This window comes from Anomaloglossus baeobatrachus, chromosome 4, assembly GCF_048569485.1.
Source record: "Anomaloglossus baeobatrachus isolate aAnoBae1 chromosome 4, aAnoBae1.hap1, whole genome shotgun sequence".
Lineage (NCBI taxonomy): Eukaryota > Metazoa > Chordata > Amphibia > Anura > Aromobatidae > Anomaloglossus > Anomaloglossus baeobatrachus.
Window position 1 is genome coordinate 284,082,458 of NC_134356.1, and position 14,113 is coordinate 284,096,570.

The 14,113-nt window shown below is 50.9% G+C and overlaps 1 protein-coding gene across 1 annotated transcript in view; it reads left to right on the forward strand.

The window, feature by feature from the left end:
- Positions 1 to 515: 515 nt before the first annotated feature.
- TMEM19 (transmembrane protein 19) overlaps positions 516 to 14,113 on the forward strand; it is a 29,725-nt gene continuing 16,127 nt past the window's right edge. Inside the window, exons 1-3 of the mRNA XM_075344893.1 lie at positions 516 to 655; positions 7,159 to 7,306; positions 11,234 to 11,347. Coding sequence (XP_075201008.1) covers positions 7,177 to 7,306; positions 11,234 to 11,347 — 244 coding nt within the window. The 5' untranslated portion in view covers positions 516 to 655; positions 7,159 to 7,176. The remainder of the gene's footprint in view (positions 656 to 7,158; positions 7,307 to 11,233; positions 11,348 to 14,113) is intronic.

Here is a 14,113-nt window from a genome sequence, read left to right on the forward strand (position 1 = left end):
TGCAGCGGCCAGAGACCAATGTCCAATGGTGGGCTGCTGCAACTTGAGGGCCACTGCTTTGTGATTGCCCCCCAGGCTACATTGTGCCAGCCCCTGGAAGGGCCCCTGTGAAATAACTATATAGGGGCCCTTTCCAGTCCAAGAGCTCATCATAAAGCACTACCTACTTTACTGATAGAAATGAGCCCCCCCTCTCACCACTTTGGCCCCTGTGCGGCTACACCAATGCGCCCCTGGGAAAAGATAGATTGCTTTTTTACCAGGTAAACACAGGTGGCTTATATCACTGAGAGCTCTGCGAGGTTCATACAGGGATATCCGAAGGCAGTAGCCACCTTATTTCTATAGTAACGGACAGAACCCGCTCCACACAGAACATTATTCCACCATTTTGTCGGTAATATCTGAATTCCGTGAGTACGGGACCGGTGAGTCGCGCTCTTCCTCCGCTCCAGTCAGTGGAGCAACCCACGCTGTGCTGAGGGGGGAATGTCGCGCATGCGTTGCTCGCTGGGACCGCTAGGCGACCGGAAGTGTTCCGGTGGATGGTGAGAGCAGGGATTCCGCTACTATACCGCATGTGTGACGAGCAGAGATGGCGACTGTTACCGGAGATTGGCCATTACCTCAGCGCACACCGAGAGTTGGCTGCACGGTGAGAGAGGTTGGGACTCTTGGGAGGCGTATATAACACAGCGGGACAGGTGTGAGAGGAGGGCATTGCTGCTAGCTGGATGGTAGGTGCTGCACTGTGCAGGGTGGATGGCAGGTGCTGCACTGTGCAGGGTGGAGGGCAGGTGCTGCACTGTGCAGGGTGGATGGCAGGGAGGGCAGGTGCTGCACTGTGCAGGGTGGAGGGCAGGGAGGGCAGGTGCTGCACTGTGCAGGAGGGAGGGCAGGTGCTGCACTGTGCAGGGTGGAGGGCAGGGAGGGCAGGTGCTGCACTGTGCAGGGTGGAGGGCAGGGAGGGCAGGTGCTGCACTGTGCAGGGTGGATGGCAGGGAGGGCAGGTGCTGCACTGTGCAGGGTGGATGGCAGGGAGGGCAGGTGCTGCACTGTGCAGGGTGGATGGCAGGGAGGGCAGGTGCTGCACTGTGCAGGGTGGATGGCAGGGAGGGCAGCTGCTGCACTGTGCAGGGTGGAGGGCAGGGAGGGCAGGTGCTGCACTGTGCAGGGTGGAGGGCAGGGAGGGCAGGTGCTGCACTGTGCAGGGTGGAGGGCAGGGAGGGCAGGTGCTGCACTGTGCAGGGTGGATGGCAGGGAGGGCAGGTGCTGCACTGTGCAGGGTGGATGGCAGGGAGGGCAGGTGCTGCACTGTGCAGGGTGGAGGGCAGGGAGGGCAGGTGCTGCACTGTGCAGGAGGGAGGGCAGGTGCTGCACTGTGCAGGGTGGAGGGCAGGGAGGGCAGGTGCTGCACTGTGCAGGGTGGAGGGCAGGGAGGGCAGGTGCTGCACTGTGCAGGGTGGAGGGCAGGGAGGGCAGGTGCTGCACTGTGCAGGGTGGATGGCAGGGAGGGCAGGTGCTGCACTGTGCAGGGTGGATGGCAGGGAGGGCAGGTGCTGCACTGTGCAGGGTGGATGGCAGGGAGGGCAGGTGCTGCACTGTGCAGGGTGGATGGCAGGGAGGGCAGGTGCTGCACTGTGCAGGGTGGATGGCAGGGAGGGCAGCTGCTGCACTGTGCAGGGTGGAGGGCAGGGAGGGCAGGTGCTGCACTGTGCAGGGTGGAGGGCAGGGAGGGCAGGTGCTGCACTGTGCAGGGTGGAGGGCAGGGAGGGCAGGTGCTGCACTGTGCAGGGTGGATGGTAGGGAGGGCAGGTGCTGCACTGTGCAGGGTGGATGGCAGGGAGGGCAGCTGCTGCACTGTGCAGGGTGGATGGCAGGGAGGGCAGGTGCTGCACTGTGCAGGGTGGAGGGCAGGGAGGGCAGGTGCTGCACTGTGCAGGGTGGATGGCAGGGAGGGCAGGTGCTGCACTGTGCAGGGTGGATGGCAGGGAGGGCAGGTGCTGCACTGTGCAGGGTGGATGGCAGGGAGTGCAGGTGCTGCACTGTGCAGGGTGGATGGCAGGGAGGGCAGCTGCTGCACTGTGCAGGGTGGAGGGCAGGTGCTGCACTGTGCAGGGTGGATGGCAGGGAGGGCAGGTGCTGCACTGTGCAGGGTGGAGGGCAGGGAGGGCAGCTGCTGCACTGTGCAGGGTGGATGGCAGGGAGGGCAGCTGCTGCACTGTGCAGGGTGGAGGACAGGGAGGGCAGGTGCTGCACTGTGCAGGGTGGAGGGCAGGGAGGGCAGCTGCTGCACTGTGCAGGGTGGAGGGCAGGGAGGGCAGCTGCTGCACTGTGCAGGGTGGAGGGCAGGGAGGGCAGCTGCTGCACTGTGCAGGGTGGATGGCAGGGAGGGCAGGTGCTGCACTGTGCAGGGTGGATGGCAGGGAGGGCAGGTGCTGCACTGTGCAGGGTGGAGGGCAGGGAGGGCAGGTGCTGCACTGTGCAGGGTGGATGGCAGGGAGGGCAGCTGCTGCACTGTGCAGGGTGGAGGGCAGGGAGGGCAGCTGCTGCACTGTGCAGGGTGGAGGGCAGGGAGGGCAGCTGCTGCACTGTGCAGGGTGGAGGGCAGGGAGGGCAGCTGCTGCACTGTGCAGGGTGGAGGGCAGGGAGGGCAGCTGCTGCACTGTGCAGGGTGGAGGGCAGGGAGGGCAGCTGCTGCACTGTGCAGGGTGGAGGGCAGGGAGGGCAGCTGCTGCACTGTGCAGGGTGGAGGGCAGGGAGGGCAGCTGCTGCACTGTGCAGGGTGGAGGGCAGGGAGGGCAGGTGCTGCACTGTGCAGGGTGGAGGGCAGGGAGGGCAGGTGCTGCACTGTGCAGGGTGGATGGCAGGGAGGGCAGGTGCTGCACTGTGCAGGGTGGATGGCAGGGAGGGCAGGTGCTGCACTGTGCAGGGTGGATGGCAGGGAGGGCAGCTGCTGCACTGTGCAGGGTGGAGGGCAGGGAGGGCAGGTGCTGCACTGTGCAGGGTGGAGGGCAGGGAGGGCAGGTGCTGCACTGTGCAGGGTGGAGGGCAGGGAGGGCAGGTGCTGCACTGTGCAGGGTGGATGGCAGGGAGGGCAGGTGCTGCACTGTGCAGGGTGGATGGCAGGGAGGGCAGCTGCTGCACTGTGCAGGGTGGATGGCAGGGAGGGCAGGTGCTGCACTGTGCAGGGTGGAGGGCAGGGAGGGCAGGTGCTGCACTGTGCAGGGTGGAGGGCAGGGAGGGCAGGTGCTGCACTGTGCAGGGTGGATGGCAGGGAGGGCAGGTGCTGCACTGTGCAGGGTGGATGGCAGGGAGTGCAGGTGCTGCACTGTGCAGGGTGGATGGCAGGGAGGGCAGCTGCTGCACTGTGCAGGGTGGATGGCAGGGAGGGCAGGTGCTGCACTGTGCAGGGTGGATGGCAGGGAGGGCAGGTGCTGCACTGTGCAGGGTGGATGGCAGGGAGGGCAGGTGCTGCACTGTGCAGGGTGGATGGCAGGGAGGGCAGGTGCTGCACTGTGCAGGGTGGATGGCAGGGAGGGCAGGTGCTGCACTGTGCAGGGTGGATGGCAGGGAGGGCAGGTGCTGCACTGTGCAGGGTGGATGGCAGGGAGGGCAGGTGCTGCACTGTGCGGGGTGGATGGCAGGGAGGGCAGGCGCTTCACTCACTGTGCGGGGTGGATGGCAGGGAGGGCAGGCGCTTCACTCACTGTGCGGGGTGGATGGCAGGGAGGGCAGGCGCTACACTCACTGTGCGGGGTGGATGGCAGGGAGGGCAGGCGCTACACTCACTGTGCGGGGTGGATGGCAGGGAGGGCAGGCGCTACACTCACTGTGCGGGGTGGATGGCAGGGAGGGCAGGCGCTTCACTCACTGTGCGGGGTGGCATGCAGGGAACAGGTGGGCTATAAACTGTTAACTCCCCTTGCACAGGTGGAGAGGTGCCAGATCCCATATTGCCCCATAGGCAGTGTGGTCTGCCATGCTAGGATGTTGCTGCCATGTGTCAGCTCCCCTGGCATAGGTGGAGTGGGGCCAGCTCCCATAGGCAGTGTGGTCTACTATGGCTGCCATGTGTGAGGGTATGAGCTGACGATCTACAGTTTCCCTGGCACAGATGGAGGGGGGCCAACTCCAATAGTGCCCCATAGGTAGTGTGGTACGACATACCTTGACATGGCTGCCATGTGTGACAGTATAGACTTTAGATTGTCAGCTCCTCTGGTGGAGGGCGACAACCTCCCATAGTGCCTCATAGACAGTGTGGTCCACCATACCTGGACATGGCTGCCGTGTATGAGATGTGGCCAACCGCCATATTCTGCTCTGGGGCTGTGTCGTAGTTATTACTGCCGGTTCCCTGTATAGGCTGATGCGGCCTGTGACTATAATAATGCAGATGGAGTCACTGGATTCTGTCATGCACCATATTCAGCTCTTTTGCTTAGTTGAGGAGGGCTCTAAGACCTGGTCTACTACGTCTTACTGCCTGTCTCAAATGGGCACATAGGGCTGAAAACGGTGCATGACAGAGTACACTGTGACTCCATCGTCAGAGCCACTGACCATAGGCTAAAATGCAATGTGAACATAGCCTAAAGCAGGACGGACGGATTGTGTGCTTATCTACGGTACATCTTGTTGCTGTCTATTTGGGCCTTTGCATGCTGGCCAGTTCCGCCATGTGTGGGCATACCCATATTTAAAGGAACAGTCTTGTCAACACAACCCCCTCCTTGGAAAGAAGCGCCCAGAAAGGCCATACAATGGGGAAAATAGGAATTTGATACACTGGCAATTTTGCAAGTTTCCCACCTACAAAGAATGGAGAGGACTATAATTTTTATCGTAGGTGCACTTCAACTGTGACAGAATAAAAAAATCACATTGTATGATTTGATAATTAATTTGCATTTTATTGCATAGAATTAATATTTGATACAATAGGAAAAGAGAAGTTATTATGCTATAGAAACCTTTGTTTGCAATTACAGAGGTCAGATGTTTCCTGTAGCTCTTGACCACGTTTGCACACATTGCAGCAGGGTTTTGGCCCACTCCTCCATACAGATCTTTCAGGTTTCAGGGCTGTCACTGGGCAACATTGAGTTTCTGCTCGCTCCAAAGATTTTCTATTTGGTTCAGGGCTAGAGACTGGCTAGGACACTTCAGGGCCTTGAAATGTACAAAACCTCTCCTTAGTTGCACTGGCTGTGTGTTTAGTTATTTTCATGCTGGAAAACCCAGCCACAATACATCTTCAATTGTCTTACTGGGGGAAGGAGGTTGTTGGCCAAAATCTTGCGATACATGACCACATCCATCCTCCCTTCAATATGATGGTGTTGTCCTGTTCCCTTTGCAAACAAAGCACCCCCAAAGAATGATGTTTCCACCCCTATGCTTTACTGTTGGGACGGTGTGTGCACATCCTTCTTCCTCCAAACACTCCGAGAGGAGTTGACATGACTTTCCATGACTCCTGTAGACATCTTGATGATCATTGACAATCTTCAGACAGGCCTGTACATGTGCTGGTGTGAGCAGGGGGACCTTGCGTGCCCTGCAGGATTTTAATCCATGATGGTGTAGTGTGTTACTAGCGGTAATCTTGAGACTGTTGTCCCAGTTCTCTTCAGGTCATGAACCAGGTTCTCCCATGTTTTTCTGGGCTGATTCCTGACCTTTCTCAGTCATTCTTACCCACTGAGGCGAGATCTTGCATGGAGTCCCATACCAAGTAAGATTGACAGTTATCTTGTGTTTCTTACATTTTCTAATATTTGCACCAACAGTTGTTGCCTTCTAACCAAGCTGCTTTCCTATTGTCATGTATTCCATCCAAGCCTTGTGTAGGTCTACAATTTTGTTCTTTGTGTCCTTAGACAGTCCTTTGGTTGGAAAGGTTGAAGTGTGATTATGTGGACAGGTTTTTTTTTAATACAGGTAATGGGTTTGATCAGGTGCAATTAATACAGGTAATAAGTGCAGAGTAGGAGGGCTTCTTTTTTCTTTAAGATCAGGTCTGTGAGAGCCAGAATTCTTGCTGGATGGTAGGTGATCAAATACTCATTTCATGCAATAAAATGCAAATTAATTACTTAAAAATCTGTACATATTTTTTTTTTTTTTTTGTTGTCTGTCAACGTTGAAGTGTACCTACGATAAAAATTTCAGACCTCTCCATTGTAGGTGGGAAAACTTGCAAAATCGGCAGTGTATGAAATACTTATTTTCCCCACTGTATGTTGGCCCTGCAGCGTCCATGTGATGCCCGCTCTTATAGAGTGCCCTCTGATTTCTGGGTAGGGTGAAGCCTATAGGGGCAGGGACTAATGTAAGTAATTACACCCTATGTGCTGTGCTGCACTATGTAAGGAATGGGTAAGCAATATGTAGTGTGGAATCCCCTGCAAAATCTGTAATGTAAATGTAGACCATAAATGCCAAAATCCACAATGGAAAACACCTCTGGGTTTACTCTTTTGATGCTGGGTATAGTTCAGATTGGTGCAGTATTCTGACGGGAAGAGCCCTGAATTATTTTAGGTGCGTTGGTCAATTTCAGATCCATTGTTTGACAGATCCGTAGAACGCCGTGGGGTAACAGATCCGTGACCCTAATATTCATCTGTTTTCTTCCACAATTGGCCCCGATTTCCTGTCTGTTTTCTCTGAATCACATGGTAATTTCTGTTAGTGAATTGAGCGTGGCGTAATGTGATTTGTTAGTGATGCTTTATACACAAGTGTTATACAACACATTCAGACAGATTAGCCATCTGTGTGGTGCTCGCTCGTCCTGCTGGTGAGTAAAGTCCATTTCAGGGGGTTTACAAGGACTGTAGGTCAGTGGGGTCTAACTTTCGGCACAGCAGCCAGCTATTACAAGGGCCATGTCCCTCCAGCAGGTGATATTTCAGCTTTTTTTGTTTGATTTCCAGGCACAGACTTTGAGTTTGCTGTTATTTTCTATGCCACAAATCGGGGCTATAAGGTGAACAGTGTATGTCCAGTGGACATTGTCACGTGGGATTGATGCAGGAATTGTGCGGGGTTGGTTTGTTGCTTCAGTCGTTGGTGCTATACTAGATCTATGGTGTTCTTCCATTTGCACTGAGGATTAATACGTTCTTCCTTTTTCGCTCTCGTCTTCAGGTTTGCTGAGCTGCAGGTATGCTGTTTATTCGGGACGACATTTATAAGGAATACGCCAACATGATGATGAATATTTTCATTCTGTCTATGATCCTTTGCATATCTCTGTCCTTCTGGATTATCTCGATCACTGCCAGTACATATTATGGTAAGCTCACTGATGCAGGGACGGTTTTGTTACTTCCGGTAGTTATTTCCCCATTTCCTCTTTTCTATAGAGGCTGTCTTGTCTGTTCCTAACTCCTCAATATCCTGCCTGTATGTCGTTCCTCTTTGTGCACAGCAATGTCTAGTTCATCCATAGTGATGTAGTTAGTGCCATCACACGGCTGCAGTAATTGCAAACCATTGTCACATCGTCCTCCACATAGGTCTAATGTGCTAGACGAGAGGAAAATATTCCACGTGTATGTAATGAGGACTATTTAGGGATTTGGCTGACCGCTCCTGTCAATTTTCTTTTAGTGTAGGACTAAGGGTAAGCACACACGGCAAGTAAAACGGAGCGAGTGGAATGCGATAAAAAATCGCATTCCAGTTGGACCAATTTTACTCTATGCAGTCACTCCTATGATCGATTTTTAATTTTTTTTTTTTTTCTCAGCCGTAATTGGACCAAGAAAACAATTGCAGCATGCTGCGGGTGAAGTCCGATTCGTTTTCTCTCGCACCCATTCAGGTTTATGAGTGCGAGAGAAACATCGCTCTGTACTCTCATTACACCGAGGTACAGTGCAATATAAGCATCAGCTGATAATTGAGAAGATGGGGAGATTTGTCCCTCCCTCTCCTCGCCCGCCCTGTCCTCCGTGGCTGTGCTGTGATCGCCGCACAGTGGCATGACAATCGCATAACACTCCAGCAGAGTAGGAGCCGTGTCATGCAATAACCCGTGTGTCCCCAGCCTAATTTTACTAAATATTAGAGACTAAGACTAGTTTCACACTTGCTTTGAACAGTATCCGTTGCATTGCGTTGTGTGACGGATACAACAGATGTGTTGCATATAGTGGCGCAACGGATGCAACGGATGCTGCAAAACAACGGAATCCGTTTTGATTTTTTTTTACAGTTTACCGGCGGCAGACTATTGTGAACGATCAGCTGATCGCTCACAGCAGCCGGCCGCCGGCTGATCAGCTGATCGCTCACAGCAGCCGGCCGCCGGCTGATCAGCTGATCGCTCACAGCAGCCGGCCGCCGGCTGATCAGCTGATCGCTCACAGCAGCCGGCTGATAGCTCGGCTGCCGAGAATGTGTGCGGGGGAGGAGTGGGTGGAGCCGAGCGGGGCCATGGCGCTGAGGACAGGTGTGTGTGTGTGTGTGTGTGTGTGTGTGTGTGTGTGTGTGTACGGGAGTGGAGTGCGGGAGGGGGCGGAGCCAAGCAGGGAAGTGTCGGGCTCCCTGCACACGTAGCGAGGGTAAATATCGGCAAAGCACTTTGCTTGGTTACCCGATATTTACCTTGGTTACGGGTGCAGGGAGCCAGAGAGGGCATGCGCAGTGAAATCCAACGGATTGCGCTGCTCAAAAAAAGTTACATGCTGCGTTCCTCCCGCCCGGCGCAGCGTCAAAATAACAATGCTGCGTCGTCCAGCGGATGCAACGCTGACACTTGCGTTACAGTGCGTCGTCCATACAAGTCTGTGGAGAATAGCGCAGTGTGTTAACAGACTGCGCTATTCTCCATAGTGACGGACTCCGCTGAACGCAAGTGTGAAAGTACCCTAAGCACTAAACTTATAAAGCTTGTGCACCAGGTGCGGACAAACAGAAAAACAGTGGCTTTTATTCCTTGATGTGTAGGACAGTATCCACAGCACAATCTGTATATAAACTGTGTGTAGTTTACTGTGGATTTGCAGCATCAAAATATCTCTAATTGTGGCGTTATCCGATAACCATTGCATTATCTCATTTTTATTACAGGGTTATTGGGGGTTTTATTTATTTTCCTGGCTTTTGGAGCGGATTTTGCTTTAAATACCTCTTCTAATACTTTATGAATAAGCTTTTATAATTACGCATAATGCTATTTTTGCAGAGTGAAGGAAAAAACCTACATGTCAATTCTTGAGGCTTTTCTGATTGAAAAATGTTCCAAACTTTACTTTTAACCCCTTAACGACCGTGGGCAGTAAAATTACGTCCTAGCGGTCATAACGTTACTTCCCGCGGTCCGCTGGCGGCAGCATGCTGCGATCGGCGCACATCTCAGCTGATTTTCACAGCTGAGATGTGTGCCTGCTAGGCACGAGCAGAATTGTTATCTGCTTGTGCCGTTTAACCCCTTATACGGCGCTGTCAATATGTGACAGCGCCATTATAAGCGCGATCGCGGTAAACTTTTACTTACCGCCCGATACCGGAAGTCACGTGACTTCCGATAGTTGTCATGGTAGCACAGGGTCATGTGATGACTCCTGTACTACACATGACTTGCTTTCACTTTCGCTGTGCCCGCTGCACAGTGAAAAAGACAGTGAGCGTATCTGCTGTTTACAGCTAGATAGCTGTGATCAGCAGATAGTGCAGAGCGATCGGACTGCTGATTGCAATAGCCCCCTAGGGGGTCTAGTAAAATAAAAAAACTAAAAGTAAAAAAAAAAGTTTTAAAAAATTTAAAAAAAACCTAAAAGTTCAAATCACCCCCCATTCGCCCCATTGAAAATTAAAGGGTTACAAAAATAAAAAATATACACACATTTGGTATCGCCGCGTTCAGAAACGCCCGATCTATCAAAATATAACATCAATTAATCTGATCAGTATACGGCGTCGCGGCAAAAAAATTCCAAACGCCAAAATGACGTTTTTTGTCGCCACAACTTTTGCGCAAAATGCAATAAGAGGCGATAAAAACGTAGCATCTGCGCAAAACTGGTACCGTTAAAAATGTCAGCTCGAGACGCAAAAAATAAGCTGTCACTGAGCCATAGATCCCGAAAACTGAGAACGCTACGGGTCACAGAATATGGCGTAAAACGTGCGCCACTTTTTTCGGACAAACTTCCAATTTTTTTTTTTTACCCCTTATATAAAAGTAAACCTATACATGTTTGGTGTCTACGAACTCGCACTGACCTGAGGCATCACACCCACACGTGAGTTTTACCATATAGTGAACACAGTGAATAAAATATCTCAAAAACCATAGTTTTTCGCACTTTTTTTGCAATTTTTCTGCATTTGGAATTTTTGTGCCGGTTTCCAGTACACTATATGGTAAAACTGATGGTTTCATTTAAAAGTACAGCTCGTTCCGCAAAAAATGAGCCCTCACATGACCATATTGACTGAAAAATAAAAAAGTTACGTCTCTCAGAAAAAAAATGGCGGGAAAAAAAAAACGGAAAGCGAAAAATCGGCCGGTCGTGAAGGGGTTAAATCAATTGGAACTGGGAAGAAATGGCTCATATACAAAAGCAAAATGCACTAATGATACAGCTGAAGGCTCACTGTGTTTATATAATCTTTCTATTCTCCATACACAGTACATATTGGAGATTTAGGTTCATTCTATCTATATAGTAAGCTACATAGATGTAAAGCAGGCTGAGCGCTCTGAAGCCTGAGTGGGGCATTACTGACCTGATCTTACGGCTCATTCAGACATTCAGTGATTTTTCTCATGTGCAAAAATAACTGAGTTTCATCTGTTTCTTGATAAATTTCATCAGGATTTGGTCAGTGTTCGTTTTTATCACTAGTTTGCTTAGTTTTTTTTTTTTTTTTTTTCTTTTCTCAAATGGGAAAAAAAAATCTGATTTTTCAAGGTTCTATGAAATGAAAAAATCTGAATAACTGCACGGATGGCAGCCAAGTGCTTTGATTTTTTTTTTTTTTTTTGGATAGATCCATAGACTTTTATTGGCCATTTTGATCACTGAATCAGATCTTTGACATGTGTCCGTAATCTTGTGCAGACCACTCAGTCCCCTAAAAATACATGGGCATGTGAACTACCTCCATAGACTAAATGGATACAACTCGTACGTGAAAAGACATCGGAATGAGCCCTTGTGTGGGAAAAATTCACTAAAACAGTAGCATACAATGACTTTTCTTTTACCAGGCACTCTGCGGCCCATATCTCCTTGGCGTTGGCTGCTTTCTGTCGTAATTCCAATTGTTATAGTTTCCAATGGCTTAAAGAAGAAGAGCTTGGATAGCACTGGAGCTCTAGGAGGTACGTTTTACATATTTTTACGTTTCCCATTCGAGATATAGCGCCCTTCATTTTTATTTTATTTTTTTTTTTCAGTTTTATTACAGCATATCTAAAGGGGTTGTCAACTACTTAAACTATTCCTTCTTAAATAAAACAAAGCCCCATTGGAAATAAAAATGGCTTATACTCCCCTCCCACACCAGTGCCATTCAATTGATGTTGGCTCCGCATCTCCTAGCACCCACGTGAAATTAATATCCCTTGTGAACACTGCTGACAGTCATCGGCCCTATTGGGCTGCAGTGCTCACACCACCCTGGAGGTTTGATTTAGAAGGGTGCGTTAGTAGCTGCTGATTGATTGCAGTGCTCATGTAACATAACACTGTTATGTGAATGTGAGCAGATGGGGCAGCGGTCTGGGAGGTGAATCTACACTATTTTTTTAATTAGAACGTGGCATTGTTTCATTTAAGAAATGGTTGTCCAATTAGTAGACAAGCCCTTTAAGGATTAGATTTCTCTTGACTCTTCTCTCATCAATGATGGTCCTATAAACCTTGCATATGACACTGGCCGCCTGTCTGCTGTGAATGGGGGGCCTCCTGACTTCTCTCCCCCCGGCCCCAATAGATAATGTCAGGGAAGATAAGGGACGGGTAATTTGAATTCTATTAGAAAATATGCAGTTTCTTCTCTCATATCTGAAGACACACGAAGGATCTGCCAATCAGAGCATTAACGTGTGAGTCAGAGAGAGAGAGAGGTTGCCCGGCGCAGAAAGCTCTCATGTATGGCCAGTTTTTGGCTGTGTTCACGTTTTGGCGGGCATAACCTTGCCCACACATCGGTGATTTTGCTGGTAATAATGCAGGTTTACCTCATGTTAGAGTAAAGCTGGGTTTACACACTGAGACTTTCTAGCGATCCAACCTGCGATCTCAACCTAGCCGGGACCGCTACAAAGTCTCTGGTGAGCTGTCAAACAGGCAGACCTGGCCAACGACCTAACAGCGATCTGGACCTGCAGAGCGACTAACTGGTCGTTGGGGACGTGTCAAAAAAGCAGGTGAACTTCACCCGACTTCATTTAATGCCGCGCGGCTCTGTGTGCCGTGTAAATAAATAAATAATTAAAAAATCCGGCGTGCGGTCCCCCCCTATTTTAATACCAGCCAGATAAAGCCATACGGCTGCAGGCTGGTATTCTCAGGATGGGGAGCCCCACGTTATGGGGAGCCCCCCAGCCTAACAATATCAGCCAGCAGACGCCCAGAATTGCCGCATACATTATATGCGACAGTTCTGGGACTCTACCCGGCTCTTCCCGATTTGCCCTGGTGCGTTGGCAAATCGGGGTAATAAGGAGTTATTGGCAGCCCATAGCTGCCAATAAGTCCAAGATTAATCATGTCAGGCGTCACCCCGAGATACCTTCCATGATTAATCTGTAAATTACAGATAAAAAACACACACCCGAAAAATCCTTTATTAGAAATAAAAAACACTAACAAATTCCCTCATTACCAATTTATTACCCACAACAAAGCCCTCCTTGTTTGGTGTAATCCACGGTCCTCCAGCGTCGCATCCAGCTCTGCTGCATGCAGGTGACAGGAGCAGCAGAAGACACAGCCGCTCCTGTCACCTGCACGCAGCTAATGAAGAGAGCCGTGTGATCGGCTGAGCTGTCACTGAGGTTACCTGGATCCAGCGGTGGATGCAGCGGTGGCCGCGGGTAACCTCAGTGACAGTTCAGTTGATCGCGTTACTCACCTCATTTGCTGGTGATTTTCCCCCCCTCTCTCATACTCACCGATCCCCGATCACCGGCGCTGCACGGCGTTCACACTGCTCCGGCGGCTTTTCCTTTTTTGAAAAAGCCGGCGGCTCATTAAACAATCTCGTATTCCCTGCTTTCCCCGCCCACCGGCAAATGTGATTGGTTGCAGTGAGACACACCCACACGCTGAGTGACAGCTGTGTCACTGCACCCAATCACAGCAGCCGGTGGGCGTGTCTATACTGTGCAGTAAAATAAATAAATAATTAAAAAATACGGCGTGCGGTTCCCCCTATTTTAATACCAGCCAGATAAAGCCATACGGCTAAAGGCTGGTATTCTCAGGATGGGGAGCTCCACGTTATGGGGAGCCCCCCAGCCTAACAATATCAGCCAGCAGCCGCCCAGAATTGCCGCATACATTAGATGCGACAGTTCTGGGACTGTACCCGGCTCGGTACCCGGCTCGGATCGGTGAGTATGAGAGAGGGGGGGACACTTCAGTCACTCGGGGGATTAGCGGTCACCGGTGAATCCTTCACCGGTGACCGCTAATCAGGACGCTACACAGACAGAGCCGCGGAGTCGCTGGAAAGTCCCCTTTACACACTGAAACTTGCTAGTGATGCATGCTGCACAGCGGGAAACAAAGGACCTAGGAATGGTCCTGAACGATTTGTAGCGATCACAACTTCACAGCAGGGGCCAGGTCGCTGATAGGTTTCACACACTGCAATGTCGCTGGGGAGGTCGCTGTAACGTCACAAAACTGGTGACGTTACAGCTATGTCGATTGCGATGTTGCAGTGTGTAAACCCAGCTTAAGAAACAGATGGTTGTAAAAGGTAGAGATGTTCTTTACCCAACATATGGCTGAGGTATAAGTCGTCCTAATCTCCTTCACCTCAGGAGTGTGTGCTGACTTGTGTCCGTAGTTTATGACTGGCTGGTTGCCATCCCATGTCTTGTTTGATGGACTTTTGGCTGTGACTGTCTTTTTAT